We start from the raw sequence: 18,571 nt of genomic DNA, 5'->3' as shown, positions 1-18,571 counted from the left end.
GGGTAGGTTCTTTACCCAGAGAGTGGTGGGGGCATGGAAAGCGCTGCCTGTGGGAGTGGCAGAGTCAGAATCATTGGTGACCTTTAAGCGGCAATTGGATAGGTACATGGATGGGTGCTTAAGCTAGGACAAATGTTCGGCACAACATCGTGGGCCGAAGGGCCTGTTCTGTGCTGTATTGTTCTATGTTCTATGTTCTATATCAGTTAGTCTGCTCAGCACTTTATTTTGTGACCACATTTTATTTTGTACCTATTGTTGCTTAAAGCAACAGCAAGATGGCATGGTTTTCAGAAAAATGATAAAGTGACAGATCCAGTAAGATGCACTTGCAGGTCCAGCTGATGAGCAGTGCTACTCAGAGTTGACCTCTATCAGGTTTCTACTGGAGCCTCTAATGAGCATCTGCTCGAGGTGTTCAGCCTAATTTGAAGACAGAAGGGGCTGGAGTTTATGCAGGGTGGGGTGGGGAAGGGGAGGGCATGTTGTAGGACAGGGGTACGGTTCTGGAGAGTACCACAGTCATTTAGTGGTAGCCATCCCATTAATCGTCTTGAGATGATCTCCTACCTCTGAGATCTGCAAGCCAATCAAGTAGGTGGCAGCTCTCTGGTTCCCAACACCACCACCAATAGTGGTGGCCACTGCTGGCTCTACAACCATTCCCAGACAGAGGCCTGAGGCAATGAATCCGCACTTTGTAAGTCCAACGTCTCACTGCAGCCAGGTTGCCATGCCCCTGAGATGGAGGTGAGGGGTGCAGAAAATCATTGGGGTGGTCAGAACTTGGGAGAGGGGCTTCCCATGGATAGGGACCCATAAAGGAGGTACGTCCACCACTTTGCCATCCCGTCAGGTCTGGCTGCTCAACACATGGAGCTGCCCTTCTCCCAAAGCCAAGGATGAAATCCCAGCAGCACAATGGAAACTTTCCAATGCCACCCTTGCTATGAGCAGTGGGAAAGTAGGCACTGGCAACAAAATGGCATGGTGCCCAAATGTACACCCCCAACCCCACCCCCTCCCCAACTCTGATCAAAGTGTTAACTCGGCGGGGGCACCCATAAAGTTCTGCCCAAAGTCTCACAAAATCCACAGCTACAGACACCACTGAGATATGACAGAACAAGGGCAGCTGGCTGGCTGGGTTCAGCATCCTTTTGTCTACAGCAAAGAATCCAATTCTGTGCAATGCCTTGCTTCTGAAGCTGTTATATGAGGGGATCACACTGCAGCATCAAAAGACTATCTCAATTCCATGGTCTCACCAAATTCAAAATATGCGCAGAGCACAAAATAAAGACCAATATATTAAATATGCTGCTTGTTGATTAAAGCAATTACAACACAGGCCATCTTTAAAGGTTTAACAGGATGTTGGGTTATCACCAGTTTTCCAAACAATATGAGTTTACTTTAACCATGGTAGGGGCACAGAGAGTATACCTGCATAAGCCATTGCAGGAGACAGCACCAATGGAGAGGTATGAATAAAGAATACAGCATTCTGATGACACTAATAGAGGCATAAAGAACAGGAGCACAAGGATACGCTGAACTTGTACAGGACACGAGTTGAGCCTCAGCTGGAGTATTGTGTACATTTCTAGGTGTCAGACTTTAGGAAGAATATGAACAACACTGGAGAGACAGCAGAGAGTCTGAATATGGTTCCAACAACGAGACAGTCCAGTTATGAAGACAGATTGGGAAAGCTAGGATTGTTTTCCCTAGAAAAAAGAACACTAAGTGAGGTTTGACAGTTTTCAAAAATCATACGAGGACTGGACAGATTGGATTGGGAGAAACTTGTAAGCTAACTGTGAACCAGCTTTAAAGGTGTTTTGTAAAGAAGCAAATGTAGATTGAGTAATATGGTGTTCACTCAGTCAGCAATTAATGCACTGTCCAGAAGGGCAGGTTCAATTGAGACATTCATGAATGTATTGGATGGATATTTGGATAGAAATAATGTGCAGGATAATGGGGAAAAGGGCAGGTCAACCACACCAAGTTAAAATACTCAGAGAGCCGGTGCACAAACGATGGCTGAATGGCTTCCTTCTGCATTGTAACAATCCTGTGATTTGGTATGGGCTGATGCTGAAATAGCTCCATAATGTGATGCCTGGCCGAGGGTTTATTGAAGGAAGTTGTGTTGTCTGATTCAAATAGTGTGAAACAAGGATGTGTGCAGAACACTACTCTCACACTTTATCACAGCAATATGCTGGATTGGTAGCTAGGAATCTTCATATAACAGCTGAGGTACGAGCTCCCTCTGATGGATAACTGTTTGGTCTATCACAATCATAAGTATCAACTAAACTCTCCAAAGAAATTATATAAGAACTTGTGTGCTCATGCCTGCGGTGTATTGGAACAGAATGAGTATTATGATCAGGTGAAGAATAAATTCACAGCCATTGGCTTCCAATTAGCTGCAGTAAGGTTCCTGGGAAGTCACATTGATTATCACTGGCCAAACTATACTGAATGATGTGACAGGGTTCAGGTCAGTCAAGGAAGTGCTGTTTGCTGATTCAGGGATTGCTGAAAAAGTGATGCCTGGAATAAGGGTCAAATGTGGCCTTTGCTAGGCTGTCCAACTGAGCATTATCACTACAATGAAGGTAGTTGTCTCCTGTTTGTAATCCTCACACAAACACTCTACATAATATGGCGGAGACAGTGGATTGAGTGTAAACTGCTGGAACTAGGAATCCTATTAATGCTCTGGGCTCATGGGTTCAATCTCACCATAGCAGCTGGTGGAATTTAAATTCATTGACTAATTCATTAATCTGGAATTGAAAGCTAATCTCGCTGATGTGAGATTATCGTAAGTACCCGTTTGTTTCACAAAATGCCCTTCAGGGAAGGAAATCTACCTTGGTTACCTGGTCTGGTCTACACGTAACTCCAGATCCATGTCAATATGGTTGGTCCAATTACTCAGTTGAAGGGAATTAGACAACAAATGCTGACTTTGCTCACCTCCCATAACAGAGTAAAGAAATAGGAGGTCTGCTCCATAAACCTTTGACCAAAACCAACTTTGCAACTTATTTCATATAAGGCGACAGCACAAGATTACCAAGAAATCTGGAACAACTAGAATCTGCTGACAGCAGCAGAAGTCTAGCAAGAAGACTTGGAATATTCACTTGAAGCAGCTCAACATGGTTGTTAGATGGAGCAAAGGGCTTTGTGTTCCAGCACAGGGTTACTGTAGAGGCAAGACTCAAGAAACAAAAGGATTGGAAACTTTAGTGGTATAGACAGGAAAGTCGCCAGGAATGTGGTTGTTTGAGCCTGGATGTTGGACAAATGACCTGCCCTGTATATATTTATATCAAATTTTGATAAAATCAGATCACGTGTACACAATATTTACCATTTTAAATCAGTCTTTAAATTATGCAGTAGAAAGAAAAGTATAAGCATCTTGCAGAAATCATGGTCTACCATATCTAAACATCTGTATATTCTACACATGTATGAGCACTCTCCTTATTTCTGTTTAACAATATTATTATGGCTGTTATTCTAAGGATCTGAGAGTAAGGGGTTAACTGGAGTGAATGGTCTCTGTTAGCTCACATTCACAGTCTTCAATCAGACTCAGTAGAGCAACATTATCTGAAGCTAACAGCAATAATACTGTTTTTCTCTCTTTTTACACAAATACTAGAAATTTTACACTGTAGTTATACAGCTCAGAAACAAGCCTTTGGGCCCAACTGGTCTACGCTGGTGTTTATGCTCCACATCCCTCTAACTTGCACCATCTCACCCCAACAGCATAATAACTGACAACAGCACTAACATGTTAAAGAATCTTTCCAGTGCTGGACTGTGTTGTGGTCCTGGCTTTGCAATTTATACCTGTTATTTTGAAAAACTGGAATAATTTTCAAGACACAAGGAAAGATTACACAAGGAGTTATCATTTGACACAGAACAATAACAGATGGCAGACGCACACTCAACTTTTCCCCCATTTGTCGCTACTGACATAGCTATTAGTGGGAGTGACAGGTCCTTTAAGGCAGTGTTGCACAAAGTGAGACCCCTATCCCATGGGACAAAAGATATTGTATTTTCAATCTTCATCTGTCTCAATTCTCAGTTTACTCATTCAGAAATGCTGATCAACCAGTTAGGGCCAGAATCCAAACAGGATACCCTCCCCCTGCTCTGATTTACTTTCTTCGTTAAGTACAATACCAGATAAAGATTTGCAAAGTAAAAAAAACACCGAATGGGGCACATTTCAGATGGAGTAAGTCTCCACTACGAGAATACTATTTGAGGCATTTACCCGAGAAGCGTAGATTTTGGCTTCAAGATCTAAGACATGAAGGAAATGCAGCAGGAAGGTGTGATTATTCAGTTGGATTCTGTCAGAATTCTGTTTCTTGTTTGGATTCAGTTATTTGGGGCTTTACTCAAGTTGTCAGTAATAATAACTCAATGAGTGAAGGCTACTGTAGAATTTATGAAGTGCTGTGAGGCTGTTTAATTCTCATTCCAATTTCACTGCAGCTGTATAGAAACCTGCACTCACGCCTTGCAATTATTATCCAGGAGCTGCTCAGACCTAAGTTTGAAGAAAATATAATACCTGTTCGTCTGTTGGGATTTTAAAGTTTTTTAGTTGGAATTCTGATGTATGCATTTTACTTCCCCTGTCAAAAGCCTGCCCCCATTATGAGTCAGTTGATGCTGCTCATCACTAGTAGACCATTGAGTTGGCAGGGTTCCTTACAAATGAAGCTTTGGGATTGAATTTACTGCACAGAAACAGGCCTCTGGAGTCAACTGGTCCATATACTGGTGTCTATACACCACACAAGCCTCTTCCAGCACTATTCATCTTGTCCTATTAGCTTCGTCTTCTTTCTCATGTGTTTACCTAGCTCCCTCTTGACTGATTAACTAATGCATCTAACTTTAAGCAGAATCATGTTGTGAAATTGTGTCCTTCCTCAAAGCTTTCTAATTTGAGACTGACTCTTCTTTGGAAATGAGTTGTAATGAAGGCCTTTACAAAGTGTAATGAGTTCAGACAGAGATTACTTTTAGAGGTGAACATATCACTTTTGATTGATGTGGAGTTATGTTCTGGAAACATCAGCACTTTGACAATATATAAACTGGCAGGCTGTTCTGTTCACCTGAAACAATCTTACTCACAATAGAAGGTTTTCGCTGGGTTATAGTCAAATAAAATGCAGGAAAGATGATTAAAGCCACATTCAGATACACTCGGAGGAATGTATAAAAGCATCATTTTTGGTGGTCTTTTAAAACACAGTGCAGACCTGCCCATGGAATCCTTGAAGAATAAAACACAGTGGGTTTGAGAAGTTAATTTGCTTAAACAAATGCACATTTTGTCTGGAAAATGCTTGGGAACATTAGCCATAGAATTACAGAACCCCTCTTACACTGCTCAAGAAAGCTGTACTTGAGAGGACAACAGCTCCCTTCTGTAAAAAGAGGAACACAATTCTAAACAGAGTTGGCAAACAAAATAACAATAAGCAGGCAGTCTTAGACGAGATTTTAGGACTGTTTTTAGTCTCAATTAAAGTCAAGGCTGTTGGTGATTCTGACGGATAACACTTCCATTCGGAGCTTCTTCAGAAGCTTTTCATGTTCATGAAGGTGATCCCATCCAATTCTCGAGGATGTGCAGAATAAAAACAAAGTCCCAGACACGTTGGGGATCTTTTATATGTTTGAGATGATGCGGACCAAGCAATGTTTCCATGGGATGATCTAAATAACCTTTAGCATTTCTCCATTTAGCCTGCAAGGAAATATAAACATTTGAATGTGTCAGTAACTAAAAGTGAATTCTTGCAAGTATTTGCATTATCAAGCCCAATCTGTTAAGGATTTCCATGACCAATTAACCCACTGTTTAATAGACATACAGAGGATGGTGCCACTCCTATGAGCTGCTTCTATGGTAGATGGCAAAATCCTATTTACTCGAAGGCAATATAGAATAATACAATGATAATGTGCCAGAAGACGTCATTCAGACCAATGTAACTGTGTTGGTTCATTCATAAAGCTGCTCAATTAATCTCACTTCCTTGCTCTTTTCATAGAAGCCTGTGTATTTTTTTTCATCCAAGTATTTATCTATTTCTCAGTCGAAACTGACCATTGAATCAGTTTAATTATGGCCACCCTTTGCTTAAAAGTCACATTACAATCCCCAAGCAGAGCGCAGATAATTAGGTCATTTTTGCATCAATTGCGCTTCTGTAATTAATGAGGATTGATTTCACACACATAAATTGCGTGAATTATCCTGCACTCGCGGCATCTTAACTTGTGTCAGATTTTGCTACAGCTTCAACCATGCTGCAATCCAGAGAGACTGATTAAGCAGACTGCTTTCTGTAAGATAGACCGTGTTATAATTCCGATCTTCAATCCTCTCCCAACTCATTGGATGAGACAGAGATATAAATGTTCACTTTTTTTTAGAATTATGGAGACAGACCCACCATGTCTATGCCAACCAACAAACACCAAACTAATCTAATCCCATTTATCTGCACTTGGCTCATAGCCTATTAGGGCCTAGCTTTTTATGTACTCATTTAATTGCTTCTTAATACAGCAACAATTGTTTTGCTCTTCAATTCAACCAATAACAGCTTGCTCATCAATAGGTTACTGGCTAACTGTGGTTGCTACAATGAAAAATCATTGAATTGGGTCATGAAGAGTACATCACTTCACAGCTTCTGTGATACAGGGGTTGTGTCCCTTTCTCTGAGCTAGAAGACCTGGGTTCAAGTTCCAACTGCTCCAGAGGTATGTCATGACATCTCTGAAGATAGATTAGAAAATATCTATAGTAACTGGCATAGGAAGGTGTCGTGAATGTATCTACATCAGGTACCAATGGTGAAATGTGGCGAGGGGCTGTTGGGAATGGTCATGTGATGATACCTCCAGGAATATGTCCAACAGTTTTAGCAACTCTGAATGATGGAGAACTGGAGCATTACCCAGCAAAGGTTAGGACCTTCAAAGGCATGATATCAGTGGAGAGGAGATAGAATAGATTGACAGACATTCCTCAAATATTCCTTAAAAGTGTTTTTTTCTGTATATCCAATCAGATTCTATGAAAGGCCTAAACCTACATTAAACAATTAATTGATCTGTTAATTCAAAACAAATAAAACTTTATTTAAACTGAAGTTCAAATATTGTTGTTATATTTTGGGATGTTAATGCAGAGTTAGTCTCAGAAATCAAAAATCATTTGAATATTCAATCACAACATTGTAAGAGGCCAATGGTGCTTGTGTTGGCCTTTTAAAAGAGCTATCTGATTGGTTCCCTTTCCTGCTTTATTTTGCTGTAGCTTTACAAATCTTTCGCTTTCAAGTATCTATTCAAATCTCTTTTGAAAGGTATTCATAAATCTGCTTCCACCACTCTTTCAGACAGTCCATTCAAGGTTATACAATTTCACATGTTCTTGATTGGTAAGGAGATCAAGGGTTACACGTGAAAAGGCAGGACAAGCAGGTTGAGATACAGATCAGCCATGATTGAATGGCGGAGCAGACGCAACAGGCTGATTATCTGAATTCTGCACCCATGTCTTATAGTGCATTATCATCTTTTAGAGATGGGAATCTGCCATCCTTACCTGGTCTGACCTACATGTGATTTTAGGCCCACAGCAATGTGGTTGACTGAAATTGCCTACCAGTCACTCAGCTCAAGGGGCAATTAGAAGTGAGCAACACAAGCTGGCCTTGTTGGCAATGCCCTCATCTCATGAGAATAAAAATACTAAATCAAAATATTCACCACTAATATAACACATGGTGAATTTAACCTCTATTATTGAAGAAACATTGTGCATTTAGATGTCTGGATTTAACCAAAAGAGGCATTTTACGTCAGAGTCTCTGGTGGAGATGTTTAAAACATTCCAGGCTGGAAGACCAGAGCAAAAATAATGGAGCATGAAAAGGGTAAATTTAAACTCAACAGGTTTAGCTTAAACATGGCAGTAACAATTCACATTGAACACAAGTCAATCAAAATACTGTGGGCAAAGGAAATATTCCATCACAACTCTCCCCACAGGTCAACATTGGGTCGAACAAAAGCATTTGGAAGTTTTACTCAGGCCGCATGGCCTATTGAACTAAAATTCTGGAGATTTGCTCACCCCTGATGAGAATGTGAAGAGAGCCTTTTTTAGATTCCTGTGGTCAGAGAAGCGTTGATGGTTTCAGTGTGAATACATGAAGTATGAGACATACTGGTCAGGCTGTATGTGACGTAGGCCACTGCAGATCCTAATGTTAGTCCCGACATGTAGGATACAGTCATAGTGTTACCTGTGAAGAAAGAAGCAGGAATAGCTTTCAACCAAGACATTGAGGTCATTCAAAACTTTGCTGCTCCTATCCTAACTCACACCAAACCCTGTTCACTGATTATCCAGTGACACTGTTGACTACATTGCTTCCTGCTTGAGCAATACCTTGATTTTTAAAAAATTTCAAATCCCATTTGCGAATCCCTTTGGATCTCAATCCTCTGCCTCTGCAGCCCTTTGAGCTCTCTATGTTTGCACAGTCTGGCCCCTGAAATGCACCCAGTTTTAATTGCCCTACCAGTGACAACCAAAGTGTGCAAGTTCTGGCATTCGCCCTCTCAGCCTCTCTGTCTCTTCCTCCTCCCTTAAGACTCTTGCCCTTTGACCAGACCTCTGGACACTTATGTCTGTGTTCTGGAACCTATCATGTATTTTCTACAGTGGATTTCAAAAGATTAACACCTCTACACAAAAACAAGAATACATGCCAATGTTCGGGGGCTCCAGGAAACAGCCTACAAGCTTGCCATCCTGCTGTCAAATAGTGACAAATGTCTGGAATACTAACGCTCCTCTTTGTAACTGGAATACTATGTCACAATATGATGGAGAAGCATTTCACCATATGAGACTTCAGACTATGGAGCTTTCTACCATGACTCCAGCATTACAGTGTATATAGCCCATCATTTAGGTGAGATCATCAAATATTTTACTATTGAGCATTTAACTGGGGCAGAAGCTGAGAGTCTATAAAAACACATATGCTCTGTATGTCAAAGGCTGAGGGAGTGCACTAGTCTCTGGTCCTATTATTCCATGGATCACAATGTAAAGTAAAAATTATTTTTACCTGGTTACCAAGATGCATTTCTTTTTATATCTCATTTTAAAGAAAATGAACTAGCAACTAAGTTTTTATGAAAACAATTGTGGGTTTATTATCAAAACAAAAACAAAATTCAATAATTGGGAAAGATACACAGTCAGTAAAATGAAATATAAATCCTTATCCTGTTAAATATCTCCTAAGCACAAAGACAAACATAAATACATACACGTGCACTCGTAAGGAAAAGAGGAAAACAAATCATATTTCTCTGCAAAGATTGGTTTTCTGAAAAAAAAAACACTTTGACCAAAAGGTTAGTATTGAAAACTAAAGGTTAAAGAGTAGCATGTTCCAGAGATGGTTTCCTGATGTTCTGGCATGTGTAATCGAGTCACTAATTATGTACAGTCACTGGTAAAGGCTTTTATAGATACAGTTTGCTCAGTCCCTTCAATCTTGAAATGTTCTTCCAATCACTCTGTTAAAAGAACAAATAGGCCTCACCCTGAACTAAGCTAGAGGGCTTTATTTTCAGAAACTGGAGGGATCAGCTGGGCAGCTTGTCCTTAGCAAGTTTTCCTCCAACTCAGCTTGTTCTTAGCAGACTTCCTTTCAACACAGCTGCTTTTTTTTTTTAGAAGGTTTACCTCCAACTAAATTAGGTAAAACAATTCATCTCCATTCAAAACGCCACATCATGATCAACAGCAAAACCAGTTGTTATCAGTCAAGTGATTTCTAAATATCTAAAGACAATGTTAAATTACCTATTTTAACAAAACCATTTGAAATACTTAAAACTAATCCCTTTTTCCACATCCTCCAAAATCCAAGCAATATTTATTAATTATGGAGCATACTCACAACAGCTCACAGCAAGGCATTCAGCAGCAAAAGCTGAAACCACCAAGAAAATTATCAGCAAAACTAACTTTAAAAACTCAAGTCATATTCTGAGTTCTTTTGGGGTTGATATCTATCAAACTACACTGTCAAGATATTCAAATGAGTGTAGATTTTGCATAAATTGTAACTAAAGCCACAATTCCACTGCATCAATCAGACCCGACAAGTGTCATCCATTTGGAGTGACATCTATTGCTCATTCTATCATATTCATTTCATTCCTTTTTGTTATGCATCAATCTTACACCAGTCCAAATATTTATTTATAGGCTTAAACTCTGCATCACCTGATTAGATGATGAATGTCACCCTGACAGCTCACCAATCACCACAATCTGGAGTAAGGATTTTCAATGAGTCTGAAATCTATCTTCTGATGAATGCCAAGTCTCATCCCTAACCTCCTTACATTGGAAACTCTGCATAATCATGGCCAATTTTAAGGGATAGTTGATGTCTTTTGTAAATTGTGGGCAATTGCCAACATTGGGCCTTTTTTGGGCACAGATTTGGACTTTTACAATTACTAGTGGAGATAATGTTTGTCATTCATTCATTCGGTCATTCATTCATTCATACTGATTTATGAGACCACTTTGGAAATCCACACAAGCTCAGGTTGAGTTGCTGGTTCTGTGACTAAAGGTGACTCCAAAGGATGTGACAGCACAACTTGGCAAGGGCAGAGATGGGATTCTCCATAGAGAGTTTCTATGTTGAGAATGTAGCCCTGAGTGGATAAAGAATGGAGCTGGACAAAGCACAGCAGGTCAAGCAGCATCAGAGGAGGTGAGGTGTCGACGTTTCAAGTCAGAACCTTTCATCAGGATTTTCATCTTGACGAAAGGTTCCAACCTGGAACGTCAACTCCTCTCCTCCACTGATGTCTCTTGACCTGCTGTGCTTTTTCCAGCTCCACTCTTTATCCACTCTGATCTCCAGCATCTGCAGTTCTCACTGTCTTCAATGTAGCCCTGAGCCCAGACAACATGAGCTTCTGTTATCACTGAAATGGAAAGCTGCCCCCGGCATCAGTGTGACCCAAGATTCGAGAGGGTCAAGATTAAGATTAGGCTAAGGAAGCAGTCATTGTTAATTTTGCGACATGTACTGGCCAAACACAGTCAAAGGGGTTAAGCTTTAAGTGTGAACAGTGACGGCTATTCAATTCAGGAGATAATTAGAGTCAGTTGACCAGGGTGATCATAAATTCGGCAAAATTTGTGGCTGGTATTTAGCTGGTAGAGCCTTGCACGCAGCCAACATGTATCATGTTCAATGTCAACGATTTTCTGGTCACTGAAAATCAATTTGTACCTGAAACAACATTTTAATTTGCACCCTGGTGGAGAATCTGGGACAATTCCACGCTGTCGGAATATTTCATTCCAGATTGCAAAGCTCCCAGTCATGTCTCTGGCAGTTTGAAAGCTGCAGAACCTATCCTAATGCTCCACATGCTCCTTCCAGTCAGCAGAACAGCTCTGAAGTGGAGTACTGGAACCGAGTCTATTGCTAATGGACAACAGATTTAAGAAGTTGTTTTGTACAAATAATAACTGAAATAACTCCAGAGCAGCTGGTATCCTGTCATTAAGTCAGCCTTTATATACAGATTAATAGTCCTTGACATTAGTATGCCTCCTTCAGAGCCAGGTACCAGAGTGTCAGTATCTCTGACACTCCTGTTTTTAATCTGTCAATTGGATCACATTAACAGCCCCAATCGGGGAACTCATATTTTATGAAGTCCAGCTGACTGACCTCGTCACAATCACTGCAGCTTTCTACTCCCACCTCCCCCAACACCCAACACCTCCCCCACCCACCCCCTCCGCGTTGAAGGACATAAGCTGATCCTTTCTCTTGGAGAGCCTCCTGGGGTGTTTTAGCAACGGATCAGATTCCTCTGACTTGACATCCATATTGTAATGCACAGGAGCTCACCTCTTGCACCAGGAGCACCTCGGTAGAATTTCACTTCAGTGGCAAAGGTGTTGAGGTGGGTTCATCCATCACGTTCAGCTCAGATTCTGAGGACCTGTCAATGCCTGACAGAGACGGTGAACCCATGGATTCTGGCAGGCCTTTCTGTCTGCTCCGAGTGGCAGTGCATGTTTTGCTCCCACACCATTTACAAATTTGCGGCACCTATTCACTGTGCAATCCTTACACCAAGCATCATACCCCGTATCAAACTGTCTGTCTCTCTCTCTCTCTCTCTCTCTCGCATGATGTGGTCTTGTGTCCAGCATTGACATTCCTGATGCTGTCTTACCTTCCCCTCCAGGTTCAAGATGATCAGGTTTAACCTGGTGCAAATGTCACAACACAAGATAAACCCCCTCTGTTAATTTTAAACCAGTAACACAGAAAAGATTTATCCTGTGCAGTAATCTGTGAAAATTCGAGAGGCCAAGAACTAGTTAAAGTAAGAAGTAACAACTTTATTTCTTAAAGTATAACAGGTAATAATTAACTAACAACTATTTACAACTCCTTCCTCTAGCCTATCTTTTATTTTCCCTTCTATAATACTAGTTCGATAAAATCCCCGATTAAGATTTACCAAAAGTCAGATTTCAAAACCAAGCTTTAAATCTTCCCTTTGTGGATCTGCTTTCGAGGTTGGTGTTGATGTTTTTTCTCTGTGCAAACTCCTTTTCTAGAAAGGTATCTCTCAGACAGTTCTCACTGACAGCCTATATTTGTTGATCTTTTGGCAGTTCTCCCCCAACTGTTCAATTTTTCCCCGAAAACATCGGATATTGTCATTGACTTTTAATATTGTCAATATACTAAATTCAAACTTGATTGAAGTTTGGTATTTTGGGGGAGTATAATTTAAACTGATTAGCTTAATTCAAATTTATTTTTGTCTCCAGGCAACCATCTACAGTAGCTGCTGGGCCATATGTTTACATTGTATCTTGTTCAGAACACTTGGTGCTGTCAGGTAGTTCTGCTAGCTTTTAACTCTCTTAAAGGTACTGTACACTCACATTGCATCCTTCATCCTTAAAAGCTCCCTGCTATAGGTTCTCACCTAGCTGAGGTCTTGTGCAAAGTTAAGGGCTGGAGTATAGAGTGAATTTTGTGAAAAACTGGTTCTGCAATCATTGCTATGGCCTCCATTAGAACTGGATCAACACTTAACCAGACATGGTGTTGATATTACCAAGTAATTTACTCTTTCACTTTAAGGGCTAAATCAAAGTCATGGGTTTCTGCCAGTCATTTTAACCTAGTCAAAAATCCCAACACAGAATCCCCTGGTCCACAAACTGCCAAGTAAAAGTGACAGCATCCTAGAATCAGAGGAGGCTTGGGTTCACAATGTTCCTTAATTATATCTATCTATTCTTGAAAGGTTTTAGTATCTGGTGCCTCAGGGAAAGTTAGGTTCCTAATGACAGAAAAACCTGCAGGTCCACAGGCTGGAGAATTACTTGTCATTTGTCGTCTGTCCCAATGTCATTTGCCTGGAAATAATAATGCATTCTTTCCCCATATTGGGCCCAGTCCTCTATAGCAAGAACAAATGAATCAAGCTTTCCAAACAAAGGCATAATGTAAGAAATGCTTACCCCAACTCAAAGATGACTGCTGTGAGCAAGTTTCTTCAGGATCATGCTTTGCTCTTGTTGCCACTGAAATAGCTCCACAGATGCTCATATCCCAACACCAAATTACCGTGTTCTAACACATGAACAGTTCTTGATTTTTAGTACTGTCTCACTCAGAGTCAGGTACCAGACTGTCAGTATCTCTGACACTCACCCTTTTTATTTGTTAGCCAGGACTCCCTGACTGAACCAGATTAACAGCCCCAAAAAGGGAACTCATATTCTATGAGATCCAGTTGGCTGATCTCATTACAATCACTACAATAACAAATATATTTCTTGATTATACTTTTTTCCTGTGGATGTCAGGGACTACTTTAATAAGAAATTACTCTTCTGTTCTCCTTCCCATTTCTTCATGTCTACAAATCAGAGTATCTGGCTTCTTGAGAGCAAGTGCAATAGCGTTAGCAAAACAACAATCAATCAATTCACCAATTGGAGACTTCACAGATTGGCCAAGAATTTAATTGTAAGAGTTTATCTTTTCTGCTGAAATAGCCATTGTTAATTGTATCCATGGAGATTGCCATGGCAATGACAATAATTGTGTGTGGTAATTGTAATTTTATCATTCCAAAGACTCTATTTAAGTAATTCCCCAAAGAAACCCAATCCAGCTAAACTGTTGTGCTTACCTGCCAGCTCTCTCTGTTCTGGGTTGACTTTGCCTGCTGCCAAGATCATTGGCACACTACCAAAATAGCCGTTTGAAATCCCCATTAGCAGAGAGAAGACACATGGCCAGGCAGGATGATTGAAAACAGCCTGGTCGCCTGGGAGCACACACAGAAGGAAGAGTGGGATGAAGACAACCCTGGTGCAGGAACAGATGAGGAGATGAAGTCCCTTCCAGTCATAAGGCAAAGCTGCAAGTATCTGCAACAAAATAAAACAAAGACGTTTTAATAAATGAGCAAATTGCACCTTTGTACTCTGAAACAGAGAAATGCTATTTCACTTGTTACTTCTTCAGCCGTAAGTGACAATGCTTAGGGGTGCAGCTTTGGTACTGACTATCCATGGCCTTTTCTTGGATTTATTGAATCTATCACAATCTCACGCACAATCTAAAGTAAAAACTAAACTTGCTTCCAAATTGCACAGGGAAAAGATGGATTTCCCTGTTCATTTCTCTATTACTTTAGATTGTGATCGTTGGTTGAAAGTATTCCTGGTGGTTTCATCATGGGACCTCCTGTCTCAAATTGTCCCAGTCCTACACTCCTACCTTTGATCATTCCAGATGCAGCAATGCCTACCAAGGTCAATCAAAAGGACAGAAGGCATGTCACTCCCTACTGGGCGATTCCTGACTATCAGTCTTAGAGTCTTTCCTGCCCTCTCGCTAATTTTTTTACAGCTAGTGAACAAAAGTGCTTCAAACAAAGAACAAAAGAACAAAGAAAATTACAGCACAGGAACAGGCCCTTCGGCCCTCCAAGTCAGATCATCTATCGAAACCTGTCACCTATTTTCTAAGGATCTGTGTCCCTTTGCTCCAAGCCCATTCATGTATCTGTCTAAACACAGCCTAAATGATGCGATCATGCCTGCCTCTACCACCTCCACTGGAAACACATTCCAGGCACCCACCACCCACTGCGTAAAGAACCTTCCACGCATATCGCCCTTAAACATTTCTACTCTCACCTTGACCTCGTGACCCCTAATAATTGAGACCCCCCACTCTGGGAAAAAGCTTCTTCCTATCCACCCTGTCTATACCTCTCATGATTTTGTAGGCCTCAATCAGGTCACCCCTCAACTTCTGTCTTTCTAATGAAAATAATCCTAATCCACTCAACCTCTCTTCATACCTAGCGCCCTCCATTCCTGGCAACATCCTGGTGAACCTCCTCTGCACTCTCTCCAAAACATCCACATCCTTTTGGTAATGTGAAGACCAGAACTGTACACAGATCAATAAATAATTGCAAACTGTAATTTATTAGTTCACAAATAATGTGAACAAAGGTCCAATGGCTAATAAATGCCATCTTCATGGTGGCAGTGGTTGGGAACTGCGAGAGATGGTTCTGCTGATGTCCAATGATTTAGTTATTACTTGTAGTTAGATTATTTTTTGTCATTAGGAAGCTGCTTGTACAAAAGAAATACTTGTATTTAGCATCTATCATGACCTCAGGACAGCACAAAGCATGTTATATAGGTGTAGATCGGAAGTGTGCTCACTGTTGTAATGTTGTAATGTAGGCAGCACGATGGCCAATTCACTCACAGAAAGTTCCCACAAACAGCAATATAATAAATGCCAAACCAATAGTTATTTCTGAATTATGGAAACGTTTTATTCTGTGTTCAAAACTCTCACCTTTCCCACAAAATCAGACAGGTTAAAAATGGCCATGATGAGGATTGGTAACCATTCTCCCAAAGTGCAGTTCCGAATTTCGGATTCCAGTCCCGGAAATAGGCAGAGGGTGATGAAGTATGTTAGCGCTATGGAGAGCATGTATGGCCAAATAATGCGGGCCACAATGTATCGGTGTAGAATCATGTCTAAAGAGAGCAGATGGCTTGTCATTAAAAAAAAGCAACCTGCATTACAACAGCAGAAGACATTACAATGCATTTAATAGGATCATTTTGTTTTATGAGCGTAGATATGGAAGGAGTTAAATACCAACATATCAATATCAACACAAGCAGAAAGATTTGACCATTTTCAAATCCTTAAAAGAATCTAGAAAAGTCTATCCCTTTCCATAACTCCACCTTTCATATGCATTGGTGCGAGAAACTGTAGTTAACCCATTCTGGTTATATATAGTATTACTTCTTGTTGAGTTAATGGATTATACCTCCAACATTTCATGGACTGTCAGTGTTAACTCTTGCTTGTTCTTTGCAGGTTTTGTTGTCAGATGAATCCTCACCACAGCTCATCATGGTGAAAGATACATCCGGTACATTTGCTGCTGCTATTCTCCTTTCTGGTGGGGATTTACAGGACCTGCTTAGTCTAGTCTGGTGGAAGAAACCACTCAGTGGTCCATTAAGAAGAGACACTTGTCATAAATATGATATAGTTTATTGCATGTTTGCAATGGGAGGTAGATTAGATAGATATTGCTACTGAGATTGTGAGGGAGACCTTGATGAAAGGTCTTACTGTTTCAAGATTCTAAGCTGTTCCCACACTCAAACCTAAGTGTCACCATCATATTAAGCAGTGCTAATGAGCTCCTCTGCATTAACCCTTTCAGATCCTTATACCCTTATACAAGAGTTGGGCAAACCTTTATTGAGCCATAGAGATCAGAAAATTGTCACTCCCCAGCCTTAGTCAGTTTTGATAAATGCAACATCAACCAGATTAATAGTGGGGATTGTACAATTGCTTTCAACATCCTTGATTGAGCAAGGCAGCAAATTCAACAAAAATGACACCTCCAATTTCTTGTAAAACTCAGCCCAAGAACATTTTACGGAAACTTGTGTGACTACAAATACATTTATTTGAAGCCATGAATGATTGTATATTGATTTTTGACATCAAAGTCATGGAAAGAATGGAGCAGATGAAAAAGAAAGTTTACAAAATGAAGAGAAATGAGCCGGAAGTTGTTGTTAAGAGCAGCCAATGGCAGGAATGGGGAGGTCACAATTCCTGCAAAAGGCATTTGAGGAGTTTGATTCCAAACTGAATTTCAAGATCACAAATGTCATAATCTCAAAATCACTCTCACTTTATCACACATTGAGCAGTCAGAATGAAGAACGTAGAACATAGAAAAGTACAGCACAGAACAGGCCCTTTGGCCCAAAATGTTGTGCTGAGATTTAATCCTAATGTAAATATAGTAACTTAATCTATGCACCCCTCAACTCACTGCTATCCATGTGCATGTCCAGCAGTCGCTTAAATGTCCCCACTGACTCTGCTTTCACCACCGCCGCTGGTAACGCATTCCATGCTTTCACAACTCTGTGTAAAGAACCTCCCTCTGACATCTCCTTTATACCTTCCTCCTAATATCTTCAAACTATGCCTTCTCATACCAGTCAATCCTGCCCTGGTGAAAAGTCTCTGGCCATTGACTCTATCTATTCCTCTCATTATTTTGTACACCTCTATCAGGTCTCCTCTCTTCCTCCTTCTCGCCAGAGAGAAAAGTCTGAGCTTATTCAACCTTTCTTCATAAGGCAAGCCCTCCAGTCCAGGCAGCATCCTGGTAAACCTTCTTTGCACCCTCTCCAAAGCCTCTGTATCTTTCTTATAGTAGGGCGACCAGAACTGGACACAATATTCCAAGTGTGGTCTCACCAGGGACTTGTAGAGCTGCAGCAAAACATTGTAGCTCTTAAACTCTATCCCCTGTTGATGAAAGCCAAAACACCATATGCTTTCTTAACAACCTTATCTACTTGGGTGGAAACTTTGAGGGATCTATGTATTTGCACACCCAGATCCCTCTGTTCCTCGACACTGCCAAGAATCCTGTCTTTAATCCTATATTCAGCATTCGAGTTCGACCTTCCAAAATGCATCACTTCACATTTATCCAGGTTGAACTCCATCTGCCACTTCTCAGCCCAGCTCTACATTCTGTCTATGTCGCGCTGCAGCCTGCAGTAGCCCTCGATACTATCGACGACACTTCCAACCTTTGTGTCATCTGCAAATTTACTAATCCACCCCTCAACCTCCTCATCCAAGTCATTTATAAAAATTACAAAGAACAAAGGCCCAAGTACAGAGCCCTGCGGAACCCCACTCAACACTGTCCTCTAGGCAGAATACTTTCCATCTACAACCAATCTCTGCCTTCTGTCAGCCAGGCAATTCTGAATCCAGATAGCCAA

At 40.8% G+C, this 18,571-nt stretch overlaps 1 protein-coding gene across 4 annotated transcripts in view; it reads right to left on the bottom strand.

Moving 5' to 3' along the window:
* Positions 1-3,380: 3,380 nt before the first annotated feature.
* Positions 3,381-18,571, bottom strand: part of slc29a4a (solute carrier family 29 member 4a) — a 145,366-nt gene continuing 130,175 nt past the window's right edge. For all 4 annotated transcript variants that reach the window (XM_043711282.2, XM_087997935.1, XM_087997934.1 and 1 more), the window contains 4 exons: positions 16,077-16,264; positions 14,380-14,620; positions 8,225-8,396; positions 3,381-5,818 (listed from right to left, as the gene is read on the bottom strand). In XM_043711282.2, the coding sequence (XP_043567217.1) occupies positions 8,254-8,396; positions 14,380-14,620; positions 16,077-16,264 (572 nt within the window). In that variant the 3' untranslated portion in view covers positions 3,381-5,818; positions 8,225-8,253. The remainder of the gene's footprint in view (positions 5,819-8,224; positions 8,397-14,379; positions 14,621-16,076; positions 16,265-18,571) is intronic.

The sequence above is a fragment of the Chiloscyllium plagiosum genome, unplaced genomic scaffold, assembly GCF_037043375.1.
Source record: "Chiloscyllium plagiosum isolate Xiang-an unplaced genomic scaffold, Cpla_swu_hap1 HiC_scaffold_20, whole genome shotgun sequence".
Taxonomy (NCBI): domain Eukaryota; kingdom Metazoa; phylum Chordata; class Chondrichthyes; order Orectolobiformes; family Hemiscylliidae; genus Chiloscyllium; species Chiloscyllium plagiosum.
The sequence above is the reverse complement of the archived record's forward strand: the minus strand, read 5'-3'. Positions and strand labels throughout refer to the sequence as shown.